The sequence below is a fragment of the Chelonia mydas genome, chromosome 1 (genome assembly GCF_015237465.2).
Source record: "Chelonia mydas isolate rCheMyd1 chromosome 1, rCheMyd1.pri.v2, whole genome shotgun sequence".
Classification (NCBI taxonomy): Eukaryota; Metazoa; Chordata; order Testudines; family Cheloniidae; genus Chelonia; species Chelonia mydas.
This window is the reverse complement of record NC_057849.1, coordinates 282626775-282640252: the sequence shown is the minus strand read 5'-3', so window position 1 is coordinate 282640252 and position 13478 is coordinate 282626775. Positions and strand designations below refer to the sequence as shown.

Genomic DNA, 13478 nt, shown 5'->3' with positions numbered 1-13478 from the left:
GGGGCATTGCTGGCACATGATGGCATATATCACATTGGTGGATGTGCAGGTGAACGAGCCTCTGATAGTGTGGCTGATGTTATTAGGCCCTGTGATGGTGTCTCCTGAATAGATATGTGGGCACAGTTGGCAACGGGCTTTGTTGCAAGGATAGGTTCCTGGATTAGTGGTTCTGTTGTGTGGTATGTGGTTGCTGGTGAGTATTTGCTTCAGGTTGGGGGGCTGTCTGTAGGCAAGACTGATAGAGCCAGAAGAGTTCCCAGAAGTCTCCTACTACAGGACAGGCCTAACAAAGAAAATAACAGAACGCCACTAGCCATCACCTTCAGCCCCCAACTAAAACCCCTCCAACGCATTTTTAAGGATCTACAACCTATCCTGAAGGATGACCCAACACTCTCACAAATCTTGGGAGACAGGCAAGTCCTGGATTTGTGCTGGAAATGGCCCAACTTGATTATCATATACATTGTAAGGAGAGTGATCACTTTAGATAAGCTATTACCAGCAGGAGAGTGGGGTGGGAGGAGGTATTGTTTCATGCTTTGTGTGTATATAAAAAGATCTTCTACACTTTCCACAGTATGCATCCGATGAAGTGAGCTGTAGCTCACGAAAGCTTATGCTCAAATAAACTGGTTAGTCTCTAAGGTGCCACAAGTACTCCTTTTCTTTTTGCGAATACAGACTAACACGGCTGTTACTCTGAACTCTAAAGTGAAAGACACAAATGTTTAACGTGTTATTTATAAACTTCTCTTTTTCCTTTCAGCCTTATTTTCCACAGTTGTCCAAAGAAATACATTACAGCTGAAGAACCAAATACTGTACATTGCAAAAGAGGCAGCTAAAATAGCAGGAATTAGTAATTTACCCCTCAGCTCCTTGTAGCAAAAATACAAGGTTCATCATCTTCCTTTCCAAATGCAAACAGATGGACATCATACCAAAAGGACTGAAGGTAAAAAATCCATTACAATCTACATACCACACAGACTATGCTGACAGCTTGTGCCACACGCTCTCAAAGAAACTGCGGAACCACCTGATCAACATCCTCTACAGCAAACAGGGAAAGATTAAGAATGAGCTCTCAAAACTGGATACTCTCATAAAAAAACAACCTTCCACACAAACTTCTTTGTGGCTGGACTTTACAAAAACTAGACAAGCCATTTACAACACACACTTTGCTTCCCTACAAAAGAAAAAGGACACTAAACTATCTAAACTACTACATGCCACAAGGGGCCACAACAGTGGTTCCCTAAACCCACCCAGCAATATTGTTAATCTATCCAACTATACTCTTAGCCCAGCAGAAGAATCTGTCCTATCTCGGGGCCTCTCCTTCTGCCCCTCCACCCCCATGAACATGATACTGTTCTGTGGTGACCTAGAATCCTATTTTTGACGTCTCCGACTCAAGGAATATTTCCAACACACCTCTGAACAACGTACTAACCCACAGAGACCTTGCTACCAAGACTACAAAAAGAAGGATTCTGGGTGGACTCCTCCTGAAGGTCGAAACAACAGACTGGACTTCTACATAGAGTTCTTCCGCCGACGTGCACGGGCTGAAATTGTGGAAAAGCAGCATCACTTGCCCCATAACTTCAGCCGTGCAGAACACAATGCCATCCACAGCCTCAGAAACAACTCTGACATCATAATCAAAAAGGCTGACAAAGGAGGTGCTGTCGTCATCATGAATAGGTCAGAATATGAACAAGAGGCTGCTAGGCAGCTCTCCAACACCACTTTCTACAAGCCATTACCCTCTGATCCAACTGAGGGTTACCAAAAGAAACTACACCATTTGCTCAAGAAACTCCCTGAAAAAGCACAAGAACAAATCCGCACAGACACACCCCTGGAACCCCGACCTGGTGTATTCTATCTGCTACCCAAGATCCATAAACCTGGATATCCTGGATGCCCCATCATCTCAGGAATTGGCACCCTGACAGCAGGATTGTCTGGCTATGTAGACTCCCTCCTCAGGCCCTATGCTACAGCACTCCCAGCTATCTTCGAGACACCACTGACTTCCTGAGGAAACTACAATCCATCGGTGTTCTTCCTGAAAACACCATCCTGGCCACTATGGATGTAGAAGCCCTCTACACCAACATTCCACACAAAGATGGACTACAAGCCGTCAGGAACAGTATCCCTGATAATGTCACGGCAAACCTGGTGGCTGAACTTTGTGACTTTGTCCTCACGCATAACTATTTCACATTTGGGGACAATGTATACCGTCAAATCAGCGGCACTGCCATGGATACCCGCATGGCCCCACAGTATGCCAACATTTTTATGGCTGACTTAGAACAACGCTGCCTCAGCTCTGTCCCCTAATGCCCCTACTCTACTTGCACTACATTGATGACATTTTCATCATCTGGACCCATGGAAAAGAAGCCCTTGAGGAATTCCACCATGATTTCAACAATTTCCATCCCACCATCAACCTCAGCCTGGACCAATCCACACAAGAGATCCACTTCCTGGACACTACGATGCTAATAAGCGATGGTCACATAAACACCACCCTATACCGTAAACCTACTGACCGCTATGCATACCTACACTCCTCCAGCTTTCATCCAGACCACTCCACACGATCCATTGTCTACAGCCAAGCTCTACGATACAACCGCATTTGCTCCAACCTCTCAGACAGAGACAAACACCTACAAGATCTCTATCAAGCATTCTTACAACTACAATACCCACCTGCTGAAGTGAAGAAACAGTTTGACAGAGCCAGAAGAGTACCCAGAAGTCACCTACTACAGGACAGGCCCAACAAAGAAAATAACAGAACACCACTAGCCATCACCTTCAGCCCCCAACTAAAACCTCTCCAACGCATCATCAAGGATCTACAACCTATCCTGAAGGAAGACCCACCACTCTCACAGATCTTGGGAGACAGGCCAGTCCTTGCTTACAGACAGCCCCCCAACCTGAAGCAAATACTCACCAGCAACCACATACCACACAACAGAACCACTAACCCAGGAACCTATCCTTGCAACAAAGCCCGTTGCCAACTGTGTCCACATATCTATTCAGGGGACACCATCATAGGACCTAATCACATCAGCCACACTATCAGAAGCTTGTTCACCTGCACATCTACCAATGTGATATATGCCATCATGTGCCAGCAATGCCCCTCTGCCATGTACATTGGTCAAACTGGACAGTCTCTACGTAAAAGAATAAATCGACACAAATCAGATGTCAAGAATTATAACATTCATAAACCAGTCGGAGAACACTTCAATCTCTCTGGTCACTCGATTTCTGACCTAAAAGTGGCTATTCTTCAACAAAAAGACTTCAAAAACAGACTCCAATGAGAAACTGCTGAATTGGAATTAATTTGCAAACTGGATACGATTAACTTAGGCTTGAATAGAGACTGGGAGTGGATGGGTCATTACCCAAAGTAAAACTATTTCCCAATGTTTATTCCCCTCCACCCCCCACTGTTCCTCAGACGTTCTTGTCAACTGCTGGAAATGGCCCACCTTGATTATCACTACAAAAGGTTTTTTCCCGCCCCCACTCTCCTGCTCACCTTAACTGATCACTCTTATTACAGTGTGTATGGTAACACCCATTGTTTCATGTTCTCTATGTATATAAATCTCCCCACTGTATTTTCCACCAAATGCATCCGATGAAGTGAGCTATAGCTCACGAAAGCTTATGCTCAAATAAATTTGTTAGTCTCTAAGGTTCCACAAGTACTCCTTTTCTTTTTGTAAATAATATAAGATCATTTAAAAAGTTCTAATTAAAGGAACACATTTTGACACAGCACAAAAATGAAATTAAATCAAGGCACCATTGTCAAACTCTAACTTTCAAGGTGAAAAGCTAGAGATACATGTAAAAGAAAAAAACACCCCAAAACCAAAAACCAACCAACTAAAAACATTTGTATAATACTTGGAAAAAGTTCTAACCCAGGCGTTGGCAACCTTCAGCACGCGGCCCATCAGGGTAATCCACTGGCAGGCCGTGAGACATTTTGTTTACATTGAGCGTCTACAGGCACAGCCCCCCGCAGCTCCCTGTGGCTGCTGTTTGCTGTTCCTGGCCAATTGGAGCTGTGGGAAGTGGCAGCCAGCACATCCCTGTGGCCCGCTGCTTCCCGCAGCTCCGATTGGCCAGGAATGGCAAACCGCAGTCACTGGGAGCTGCGGGAGCCATGCCTGCAGACGGTCAACATAACAAAATGTCTCGCAGCCCGCCAGCAGATTACCCCGATGAGCCGTTTGCTGAAGGTTGCCGACCTCTGGTCTAACCACCGTTGTCCTCTGAGATGCTAAATGTAAAAAGGCCAAATTTTTCAAAAGTGATGAATAATTATAGGTACTAACTTCTGACACCTTAAAGTGGCCAGATTTTCAGAGGGTAGGTGCTTAGCACTTTCTGAAAATTAGGCCCACTTAAAAAGTTTCGAGACTGGGGCATCCCAAACCATCAATCACTTCTGAAAATCTTGGCTGGATCACTCTTTTTGAAACAAATCATCTTACAGTTGCAAAGTATCAGCTAAGGAGTACAGTGACCCTACCTAATAAACATGCCCGTAATGTTAAGGCCTTTACATTTCCCTCCAGCATAAAATCAATGCAAGGAACAAACTGATCACAGACCTCTGCAGGAACAAAAGTGACAGTATTTTCCTTCTAGAATGTGACCCTGTGATTTCCACCCACTTATATCAGGTATGAATTTCCACTGAGAGAAGTCACAGAGTACATAGTTAATTTTTTTGGTTAAGATTTTGAGCCATACTCTGTGTGTATATGTACACTCACGTACACACTCACTCCTCCCCCCACCCCCCGCAAAGTATAGACCAAAATCTTCACCAAATATCTCTCTCTCTATGTATGTCACTTAGCATAGCTTTTTCATGGCTCCTCTCATCCACCCCCTGGGCCCAACTCCTTTGCAAACATAGCCCAGTTTTGCAGGTCTTTTGTGGAAGAAAGCTAACAGGGCTAAATGGTGTGTGCATATGAATGCCCTTTCCATTCCCCTTGCCCCTCTACATGGCACTATCACTAATAACAGGTTTCAGAGTAGCAGCCGTGTTAGTCTGTATTCGCCAAAAGAAAAGGAGTACTTGTGGCACCGTAGAGACTAACCAATATATTTGAGCATGAAGTGAGCTGTAGCTGGTGCCACTAGTGCTCCTTTTCTTATCACTAATAAGACTTTTTGCTGCAGTTTCACTGCCTCCTGATGTGATTAGGGGAAGAAGCATAGCAGCTAACATCTTTATTATCCTTTTACTTCTCCAATTAGCACTTTGAATTCAAGTGGCAAAAATTTGCTATTTTGCCTCTTAAAATATTTTCAAGGTGTAACATGCAAAGAAACAAAAATGAAAGTTTAGGCCGTCTAGTCTACATTTAGCAGTTCGAATCTGCAGTTTATCACAAGACTAGTAGTTCAGCTGAATAATCAGAAATGGAAACCACAACACAGTCCTCTCAAGGCTGAGAGGACAAGTCATATGAATTATGTGTGAATCTGGTTTCCTGTGTAACATATGAAATGTCCATCTCAACAGGGCATGTCTATGAAGTATGTATTTCACTGTGCAAAATATGTGTTTTAGTTACACCATGTGAGGTACAACATATGACCCAAAGTACAAATTACTGTATGTTCCAAAATGTTCCCCATGGTTTAGCTATTCTGTCCACTTCAGGGCAGTCTTCTCATCAGACTGTTAATGAGATCAGCTGGACTCAGATAAATATGGGTGGAAGCCACAAACATTGACAAACAGCTATTAAGAGGAAAGGAACTCTTTGACTTTATTTTTTCAGATTTACTATACCCAAGGCCTTCTTGTGCCCCAGGGACACACTTCCTTTTTGATTGCTCAAAATATCTTGATGGACCCACTCCAAATTTCAGAATCTAAATAATCCTGAACTTCAAAGAAGTTTGGATCTGAATCAGCAGACAGGCCAGAGCAGAGCAGCAAAAATTGAGAAAAGGCTTAGAAAACCTGACCTTTGAGGAAGTTAAAAAAACCCTGTGCATTTTTAGTCTTCAGAAATAAAGACTGAGCAGAGACCTGATAACAGTCTTCAACTATGGTAAGGGCTGTTATAAAGGGGACAGCGATCAATTGTTTTTCATGTCCACTGGAAATAGGACAAGAGGTAATGGGCTTAAACTGCATCATGGAGATTTAGGTTAGATATTAGGAAAAACTTGCTAACCATAAAGTTAGATAAACTTTGGAACAGGCTTCCAAGGGAGGGTGTGGAATCCTCATCCTTGGAGGTTTTTAAGAACAGATTAGACAAACACCTGTCAGAGATGGTCTAGGTTTATTTGGTCCTACCTCAATGCAGGGGGCTGGACTTGATGTCTTCTCAAGGTCCCTTTCAGCCCTACATTTTTCTGATTCTATAATAAATCGAAACCTGGAACCAAATAGTCCAGAATTTCAGGAATGTTTTGATCTGGATCTGAATTTTGCAGCTTGTGTTCATTTCTAATCTTTACATACTTGCTGTAGGGCAGGACAAAGGAACATTTTGATTTCTACTTGACTCCATATCCAGACATTCTTGAGTCAACTAGTAGAAATTAATAAATGCTTAATTGGGATGGGTAAGATTTAACTCATTGGCCGTACTGTTTCAGCCTCATCTCCAGATGAGCAATAAGGGTTCAATAACAAATGGGTTCCTACTTGTTCTCACAGTTCCAGACAGTGATTGACTGTATGTCTTCCAGGTGTTGCCGCTGACGCTCCTGACACTGAAATTATAGAGCCGCCCCGGTCGAAGGCCATACATGATGCGTCCCTTGGATCTGCTGTTGCTGTACGGGTTGAAGACTGTAAGGGGATCTCTCGGGAACCATTGCAACTCAAAGTCATCATAATCCGTCCAGTCTGGGGGACCCAGCCAGGTGATTGACAGGGAGGTGTTTGCAACATCAGCAAATGATACAGCACTAGGAGGACTGGGTGCTAGACATAAGAGGCAAAATGAAAAGAAAAAGTCTCATGGCATTTGCACATAGGATGGGTGTGTGAGACAAAACAGCCATTATCTTAGACTTCTTCATTTCTCTCCGGCTTCTGCACAGTAACATTGATAAGAAACAGGACACCGAACAAACCAGTCGGACTCTGATTTATTTCCTGCCATTAATGTAATACTATTTATGATGGTCTTACTTGTACTTTTCTATGCCTTTAATAATTCATGCAATAAAAATCTTATCTCAGAATAAATCCATCACATATCAATGAACTGCTGTAAATTCTGACAGTTGGGGGCAAAAAGCCACTGCAGTTCTTTACCTGTTCTTCCCTCAGTCTTTGCTGTATTGGTCAGGTCACCGCTGTGGGTCACTACAACCAGGGTGTACTTTCTGCCAGGAACTAGGCCCAGGAAATGCCACTCTCTCAGGTCTTTCCCATGCCTTGTTTCCTTCTGTGTGCCATTTGGGTTATAAAGATTCAGTTCATAATAGTCTACATCTCCTGATGCTGGTCCCCAGGTGAACCACAGACTGCCCGTCATGTTTCTGTTGGAGCTGTTGAGATTAATAACTGGGGCTGGAACTGAAAGAGAGGGTACACAGTTACTACACACTGAACATTTTGGGGAAGAACAGTGCTACGGTAGTGCTGTGATAGTGGCCATATAAAGATCTAGATATACATAGCACAGGTGGCCAAAAAACAGGAAACAAATTTCAGTGTGTGTGTGTGTTGGGGGGGGGGGGGGAAGGAGGAGGGGGAGTAGTGGGAGATTAGAGGAGGTTTTGGGGAGTAACATAGCTCTTACAAATGCCTACAACACCCTGCCACCTGGCAGTGGGTAGACAAATGGTAAGCTGAAACTAGTGCTGATCATGAAAAGCTTTTTCATTTCACTGTTAGCCACCTTGTCTTCCCCCTTCCCCGTTTGTTTTGCCCACTTGCTGCATCTTATCATAAACCAGTGCTGTAAGCTCTTTGGGGCAGAGGACTGTCTTTTTATTTATACCTATATAGCTTCTAGTACAATAGGGCTCCTGCCCTTGATTGGGACACCTAGGTACCACTGGGCCACAGATAATAAATTAGGACAATATTTACTTATTTATTATCTGAAAACAGTTGTCACATAATTTAGAATTTAGCTTCCTTTTAGATAATGCCTTTGATGTATAAAGACAGCTTGGATACTTCTAGCAGCTTTACTAGACTCTAGTACCAGCTTTTGGCTATTAGATTAGCTCACCGATGTCCTTAAGGAAGATTTCATTGGGGATGGATTATCCTGCTAGATGCTCCTACCTGTTCTTCCAAATACGGATGACTCATTTGTGAGCTCTCCACTGTGGGTAACAATCACCATTTTATACATCCTGCCTTGCCGCAAGTTCTGGAAAGAACACTGCTGAAGGTTCTGGTCTCCTGAAATTCTGTCCTGGAGGGATTTGTCTGGATTGTACAGAAAGATATTATAGGAGTCCAGTTCTCCCTGGGAGGTAGTCCAGCTGAATGACAGGCGTCCATTGGTGTTTTCTGTGACCTTCAGATTTGTGACAGCAGCTGGGACTGGAAACAGGGATAAATACAGGAGAAAATGTCAGAGATTCTAGTAACTAAGCTAAATCTCAGTTAAAATGACACTTATGACTAGAAGAAGTTTCTATTAAGCCACTGAGAACTACATTCATATAACGTAAAAGCACAAAAACAATGACATCCAGAAACAAGATGAAAACTTTTGTAAGTTATAGATGCCATTTAGCAACACATATGTAATATGTATGATAACCAAGGGGCTCAATCCTCCAGTCTAGACTCACACAAAACTCCCCTTTAACATCAATGTGAAGTTTTGCCTGAGAAAAGGTTGGCAACACTGGCAGTATATTTGTATTCAAGTTGGGGCTAGGATCCTATATAAGCCAGGTGAATTTAAGGATAGACAATAGAAAGAGTTAACATGGCTATATAATGGACATGCAGAGAGATCCTTAACTATAGCAACACTCCTCAACTTTCTGCTTCAATATACAATGCACTACAACAGGGATCAGCAACCTTTGGCACGTGGCCCATCAGGGAAAGCCCTGGCAGGCCAGGCCTGTTTGTTTACCTGCCGCGTCCTCGGGTTTGGCCGATGGCAACTCCTACTGCTGCAGTTCGCCACTTCAGGCCAATGTGGGCTGCGGGAAGAGACGCGGGCCGAGGGATGTGCTGGCCACCCTTCCTGCAGCCCCCATTGGCCTGGAACGGCAAACCGAGGCCAGTAGGAGCTGCGATCAGCTGAACCTGCAGACACGGCAGGTAAACAAACTGGCCTGGCCCACCAGGGACTTACCCTGATGGGCCGCGTGCCAAAGGCTGCTGATCCCTTCACTACAACCTGGAAAATCCACACCCCTTTGTAAGCAATTTTCAATTTTTTACATTAAACATATCTCAGAAAAACGATGCATTGATTCAAGGAGACTGGTTCCTATTGGAGCTTTCTGGATAACTAGATATTTGAATGAATCATTATATTCATACCATATCTTACTGCAGATACTGTAAATAATGCTGAACTGCTCTACCTGTTCGGCCTTCGGTTTCTGCTCGGCTGCTGAAGAGCCCACCGCTGACTGTCAACATTTGCACTTTATACTTCTTGCCTGGTATTAAATCTTCAAATTTGTGCTGTTTAGCAGTTGCTGGCTCCGATTTATTGCTCAGAAGGATACCTTGCTCAGTCAAGAGCAGGATGTCATATCTCTCAGCCACTCCAGGAGCACTGTGCCAGGTCACTAATAAGGAATGACTGCTGTAGGCATGATCTGCAAATAAACCCTGGACAGAGGAAGGAACTGGGAACAACAATTAAAGAGATTGTGAGGTTAATTTTGTATCACTTAATATGTGTTTGTGAATTAGCATAATTAACTGTGAAAAATATTTATGTATGTCGGCACATACCGATGCATGTGGTGTATATATGTGTATTTGCACGCACACAGACAGACAGAATTCCTACACAAAAACTACTTTCCGTAATTTAGGGTAAGATGTATTACAGGGATCTTGTAATTATCTCCAAACCAGGCATTATACCTCCTGGAAATTCAAAGTGAAGGTTAAACTTAAAAAAAAAAAGAGTATGAATGTTCTTCTATGGAAATGTATCAGTAGGGCACCCAAACAACCTTAACTCTGCACCATGTACCATGCAGTCATGACATGAATTATGGTTAAGGCACTTTAGAACTTGTAGATTAGATTAAACGGGTTTTTAAAGAGACAGATTTTTTTTGTTCTACCAATAGTGGTAAATTGAAGTCATTTCTATTAGACTCTGCTTCATAAAACTGGCTAAACACCTCGCTTTCACAGTCTGTGTGCAACACTCCCACAGCATTCGAAAAGTTGCCTGTTATGCGCATCTCTGTTCATTGCGTCTGCCCTATATAGAATTACACACATTCATTAAAAAAAATTAAAATAAATAACATTTGGGGAGCGTATAGAGCATGGAATGCAATGTTGGAAGGCTGGCTAACCCACTAAATGATACAGTTTTATAGCTTTATATGTCATCTGCACCTCCCCAACTTTGAATTTCCTCAGCATGGGAGAGACCCCAGCAGGCAGAGAGACCAGCTCTCAAACTGTCCACAACTCCTAGTGGCTGAAGGGTGGAAGGGAGGTGTAGGGGGTGTGCTGTGCTCTGGCTACCCACAGCTGGCAGACAGCCCCTTGGGAATGAATTAGAGAACTGTAATCAACACCCGGGAGACTCCTCCCCTCCCCTTTCCCGTTCTCTGCTCCATGGAGCATAAATTCATAAAGCAGACTCCAGCCCACGGCTATTCAATGTTGTTCTAACAGAAGTTGCATACTTGTTTATATAGTCATATCTAAGAAATAATAAAAGATCGTATGAAAGCTGGGGCCAAAGTAGTGACTAGGCTGCCTACTCTCCAATATCACATTCTCACCCTCTTGTTATAGCCGTCATTGTCCCTGGCTGAGACACTTACAACCCATCCCTTGGCCTCAGGTTACATTCCTTTTTCCTCCAGTGTGTAAAGTAGCTAAAGCACACCAAGGCCAAGGTTGGGTTGGGGAAGTAATGGATAAGAGGAGGTGTAGTGGGGTGGTTTCCAGTGAGTCATGGTGCTTGGGACAGCAGAGAAAGGGATGATCAGGAGAGGGTTATTTAAAAAAAAAATTGAATGACCAGAAAGAGAGAGAATTTATTTAGCTTTTATACTACAAAGAGGGTATGTGTGTGTGTAGTGTGTATAAATAGCTGAAAAATCATCACAGGTTTCAAAGGAATATAAACAAGTATTAAAACGCAAAGAAACAACAAAACTGTCAAAATAATAGACAAGACAGGCAAGTACGGGATGACAGAAAACATCTTAGCCAAGGGCTACTCCCCCCAAAAGCCCAGTCCCAAAGCAAAACACAGGCTCACACGAAAAGAGGAAGAGGATTTAAATCATGATATTGAGTTGCATCTCTTCCATACCCTATACAGGGTCTATATATTGTCTGGGAGCCCCTGATCATGCAGTGGGCTCTGCTAGCACACACACCTTATGTCTGTTGGAGTCCCGCCGGCTCCTTTGGGATTCCAGGCAGGCATAAGAGGCTGCATTAGCAGATCCATGGCAGAGTTTGGACTGGAGGGCCCAGTCTCACAAATATTTACTCAAGTAAAGTTGCCCACATGAGAAGTCCCACTGACGCCAATGTGATTATTCACACCAGCGAAATTACTACCAGGTAGGTTTGCAGGATCAAGCCTTCAAACTCTTTGTGACAGAGACCCATCTCCTCACACATCTGAGTCTCCCCAGACACTTTGGGACACCATACAGACAAATAATAAAATACTGTTATAAAATAGTACTAATCTGATGGGAATGTATGGCACTTTTTGCCCTTTTTCCACGAAGAAACGTACTTGTACGTCCGAGAGCCATTAAACTGTTGTGCAGGGTGCCGCTGTTAGACTGTACCACAACCCGGTACTGCTCCCCTGCTTCTAACTTGCTGAAGGTATGCTCAGAGACAGGCTTGGAGACAGTCTGGGAATCAAGCTGATAGTTGTGATGGAATAGTGTCACTGTGTAGGAATCAACATCTCCTCCTCCAGGAGTCCAGTTCACTTTCAGGCTGTTTGTCATCCCATTGGCTGAAACGTGAATGTTTTTGACAGCACTTGGAGCTGGGGAAAAAAACCAGAAAGATGGAAACCCCAGCTCAGAAATTTCCATTCCATTCAAATATTTCAAATACTGGTATGTCTGTAGCTGCAGCAAATGCAATTCTGAAGTCTACATCAGGAATAAGTACAAAAGGAAAAGAGACTATTGTACTCATGAGGGGCCTAATTTTGCAAATACTTACATGTATGTGTAACTTTACTCCTGTGAGTAGTCCCACTACTTGTGTGAGTGAAGCTGCAGATGTGTGTAAGTATTTGCAGGATTGTGCCCTAGCAATGTACAACACCGTACCTCTCTCTTTCTCTTTATTCATAAGAAGAATGCTATATCTTTCCAGAGACAATAAAGAAAATAAAAAAATACTGTTATCGTTGCTTTGTCTAGATACCTTTATATTCTGCAAATAATATTACACAAGGATCTTTCTTCTGAGAATCTCAAAATTCTTTACAGATGTTAATGCATTAAATGTCACAAAACCTGTTTGTAGTTATGTAATATACCTATTTTACAGATGGGTAAATTGGGGAGCTGACTGAGATGTTAAGTGATTTCACCAAGGTGACAAAGCAAACCAGTGGCAGAGCTGGGCATAAAAGAAATCTGAAGTCTTCACTCCCAATGCCCTCCTCTAACCAAGAAATCACACCACCATCCATCACTTATATGATAGTGGATGATTGTGACATTTGTTTATTAAGGGAAGCTCAGTTTAGCTGAAGTATTGCTGTGGCTTTCAGTGACATCTTGCATTTCTCTGACAGTATTACAGCTGGGTTCATTGTAGACTAAGGAGCTCAAGTATGATTGTGACGCAGTCTGGATTTGCTGAACTCCCAGTTTTTTGCTCTCTGGAATGAAGAAGCCCGAAACCATGTTTTAAAAGCTGTTTTCTCTTACCTGTCAGTCCTTCTATGAAAGTGGCACGTTGTGTGTCTCCACTGATTGTCAAGACAAGAATTTTGTACAGGCGCCCTGGGGTTAAAGCTGTGAACCGATACTCCTCAATGGTGTTTCCAAGGAAAATGGGTGGAAAGACCTTCATATCATTGAAAAGTAACTGAATCTCATACTGATCAACATCCCCCTCAGCCTTTGACCAGGTAACTTGCAGGTCTTCAGTGCTTCTGTTACTAAGAGTCAATTCCTTCACTGACTCCGGCACTGAAAACACAATAGAAAAGAATAGCAAATAAACTCTTCAGGTCATT

General features: G+C 43.1%; 1 protein-coding gene across 2 annotated transcripts in view; it reads right to left on the bottom strand.

The window, feature by feature from the left end:
* The window catches only part of PTPRB (protein tyrosine phosphatase receptor type B), a 105362-nt gene that overhangs the window by 30684 nt on the left and 61200 nt on the right, over nucleotides 1-13478 (bottom strand). For both annotated transcript variants that reach the window (XM_007054803.4, XM_007054804.4), the window contains 6 exons: nucleotides 13168-13431; nucleotides 12003-12266; nucleotides 9628-9897; nucleotides 8357-8620; nucleotides 7373-7636; nucleotides 6755-7036 (listed from right to left, as the gene is read on the bottom strand). In XM_007054803.4, coding sequence (XP_007054865.2) covers nucleotides 6755-7036; nucleotides 7373-7636; nucleotides 8357-8620; nucleotides 9628-9897; nucleotides 12003-12266; nucleotides 13168-13431 — 1608 coding nt within the window. The remainder of the gene's footprint in view (nucleotides 1-6754; nucleotides 7037-7372; nucleotides 7637-8356; nucleotides 8621-9627; nucleotides 9898-12002; nucleotides 12267-13167; nucleotides 13432-13478) is intronic.